The sequence below is a fragment of the Hibiscus syriacus genome, unplaced genomic scaffold, assembly GCF_006381635.1.
Source record: "Hibiscus syriacus cultivar Baekdansim isolate YM2019G1 unplaced genomic scaffold, ASM638163v2 tig00110989_pilon, whole genome shotgun sequence".
Classification (NCBI taxonomy): domain Eukaryota; kingdom Viridiplantae; phylum Streptophyta; class Magnoliopsida; order Malvales; family Malvaceae; genus Hibiscus; species Hibiscus syriacus.
The window spans coordinates 417,278-418,974 of NW_024062943.1; the positions used below are offsets into that span (position 1 = coordinate 417,278).

General features: G+C 41.1%; 1 protein-coding gene across 1 annotated transcript; it reads left to right on the forward strand.

The window, feature by feature from the left end:
* Positions 1-395: 395 nt before the first annotated feature.
* LOC120149163 lies at positions 396-1,442 on the forward strand. Its single transcript, XM_039162050.1, has 2 exons — positions 396-400; positions 990-1,442. Exon 2 carries the CDS (start codon positions 1,023-1,025, stop codon positions 1,440-1,442), a length of 420 nt encoding a protein of 139 aa, XP_039017981.1. The 5' UTR covers positions 396-400; positions 990-1,022.
* Positions 1,443-1,697: the final 255 nt, after the last annotated feature.

The following is a 1,697-nucleotide window of genomic DNA, read 5'->3' on the forward strand; positions in this document are numbered from 1 at the left end:
GGATGCCATGGCGCTTGAAGGATGTGTATTGTATTGCTTTCACTAGAATAAACTTGAGAACCAATTGAAACAGTCCTCGAGTTGATGCATAAACCGTGGCAACCGTTGCTCCCTCGGCGGATGTGAAAACCGGGGGGTTTTGAAGCGGGACCCAATGGAGCTCTTCTTTAGGTGTTGAGGATCTTCGAGAATCGTCCTCGTTCGATTCCTCCAAGTTGAAGTGGAACCTCATTATTGTTTTTACAGTCCTTTCTCCCCCTTTCAATGTGGGAAAGTCTATGTATTTATAATAAACCTCCTCTCAAGAGCTTAAAGCATTGCCCTTTAAACCAAAATTCCCACGTTCATTTTTAGAGAAAAAGAAGCAAACATGCGAGAGATGTGCGAGGTGGTGAGTGGGGTCGGCAATTAGGGGAGTAGTGGTTGGCATGATGGAATGGGGTGAGTGGGGTCGGCAATTAGGAACTACCTTTCAAGCTTATAAAGTCCATGTGCTTTTCTTTTGTTGTGTTTTGGGTAGTGTTGAACAAGAATGTGTGGTTGTTTAAATCTTCTCTAGCTTACCTGCCTCTGCCTTTTTTATTTTATTTTTGCTCCTGTGTTTCCTCTTAGTGAGCTAGTGTTTTTCATTCATTCAAAAAACAGATGTGAAGAAATGACTAAAGAAGAAAACTTTAAGCTGCTCAAGATTCAGGTCTTTCTCCATCTTTTTGATTTGTTTATTATTATTAACAAATGTAGGTGATGCTGGTCTTTTGTTCTGAAGAATCTTTCTTTCTTTTCTTTTTTCTTGTTTTGTTTTTCTTATCCAGACTTGTGTTCTCAAAGTGAACATACACTGTGATGGTTGTAAGCAGAAAGTGAAGAAGCTCCTTCATAGAATTGAAGGTGCTCTCCTCATTTCTCTCATTAGTTTTTTCTCATCGTTCCATTTTTTTTCTATCTTGTTTGTTAATCATGAGAAACTGTTCTGCTGCTTGGTTGCTGAGAAAATTAGGAAGAAATGGAACCCCAACCAGAATATGGGGATGAAGGTCAACCCTGGTTTGCTTGATCAGAAAACATTGGCAGCTCTGAAGATGAATAATGCTCAGTTAGGCGGTTTAAACTTAAACGCCGGGGCCGATTCCAAGAGGGGAAACGACATGAACCCCATCGCCGCCGGTCTTTCCGGTTTTCATGGAAACAATGCTGCTAACGTTGTTCCTAATGCTTCTGTTTTAGGAGCCAATCCCAATGGTATGGGAGGATATCATCAAGTTCAATCCAACAATTGCCTGCAGCAGGGGGCATCTAACGAGTTTCCCGAACGGAGGATTCACGACCAGTCAATATCCATCGCCGATGCTCATGAACATCAACGGCTACAACCATCCGTCATCATCGATGATGAATATGATGAACCTGCAGAACAGGCAACTACCTCAGATGATGTATCATAGATCCCCTTTAATCCCCCCTAGCACCGGCTACTATTACAATTACAACATTCCACCATACTCATTCCATGAAGTCCCCAATTACAATGCTGATCGTCATCAATCAGCCCATATGTTCAGTGATGAAAACACAAGCAGCTGTTCAATAATGTAATGAGAGAATGTAATTCTACTGTGTACTGTAGGACATGTGGGAGTCAAAATATTATCCGTGTATTATGTTCAAATTAAATGGTAGGGTCTTATTTTATTCCAATA

Coding starts and splice junctions, on each gene's coding strand:
- LOC120149163 (XM_039162050.1), top strand. CDS start 1,023: ATGGGGATGAAGGTCAACCCTGGTTTGCTTGATCAGAAAACATTGGCA.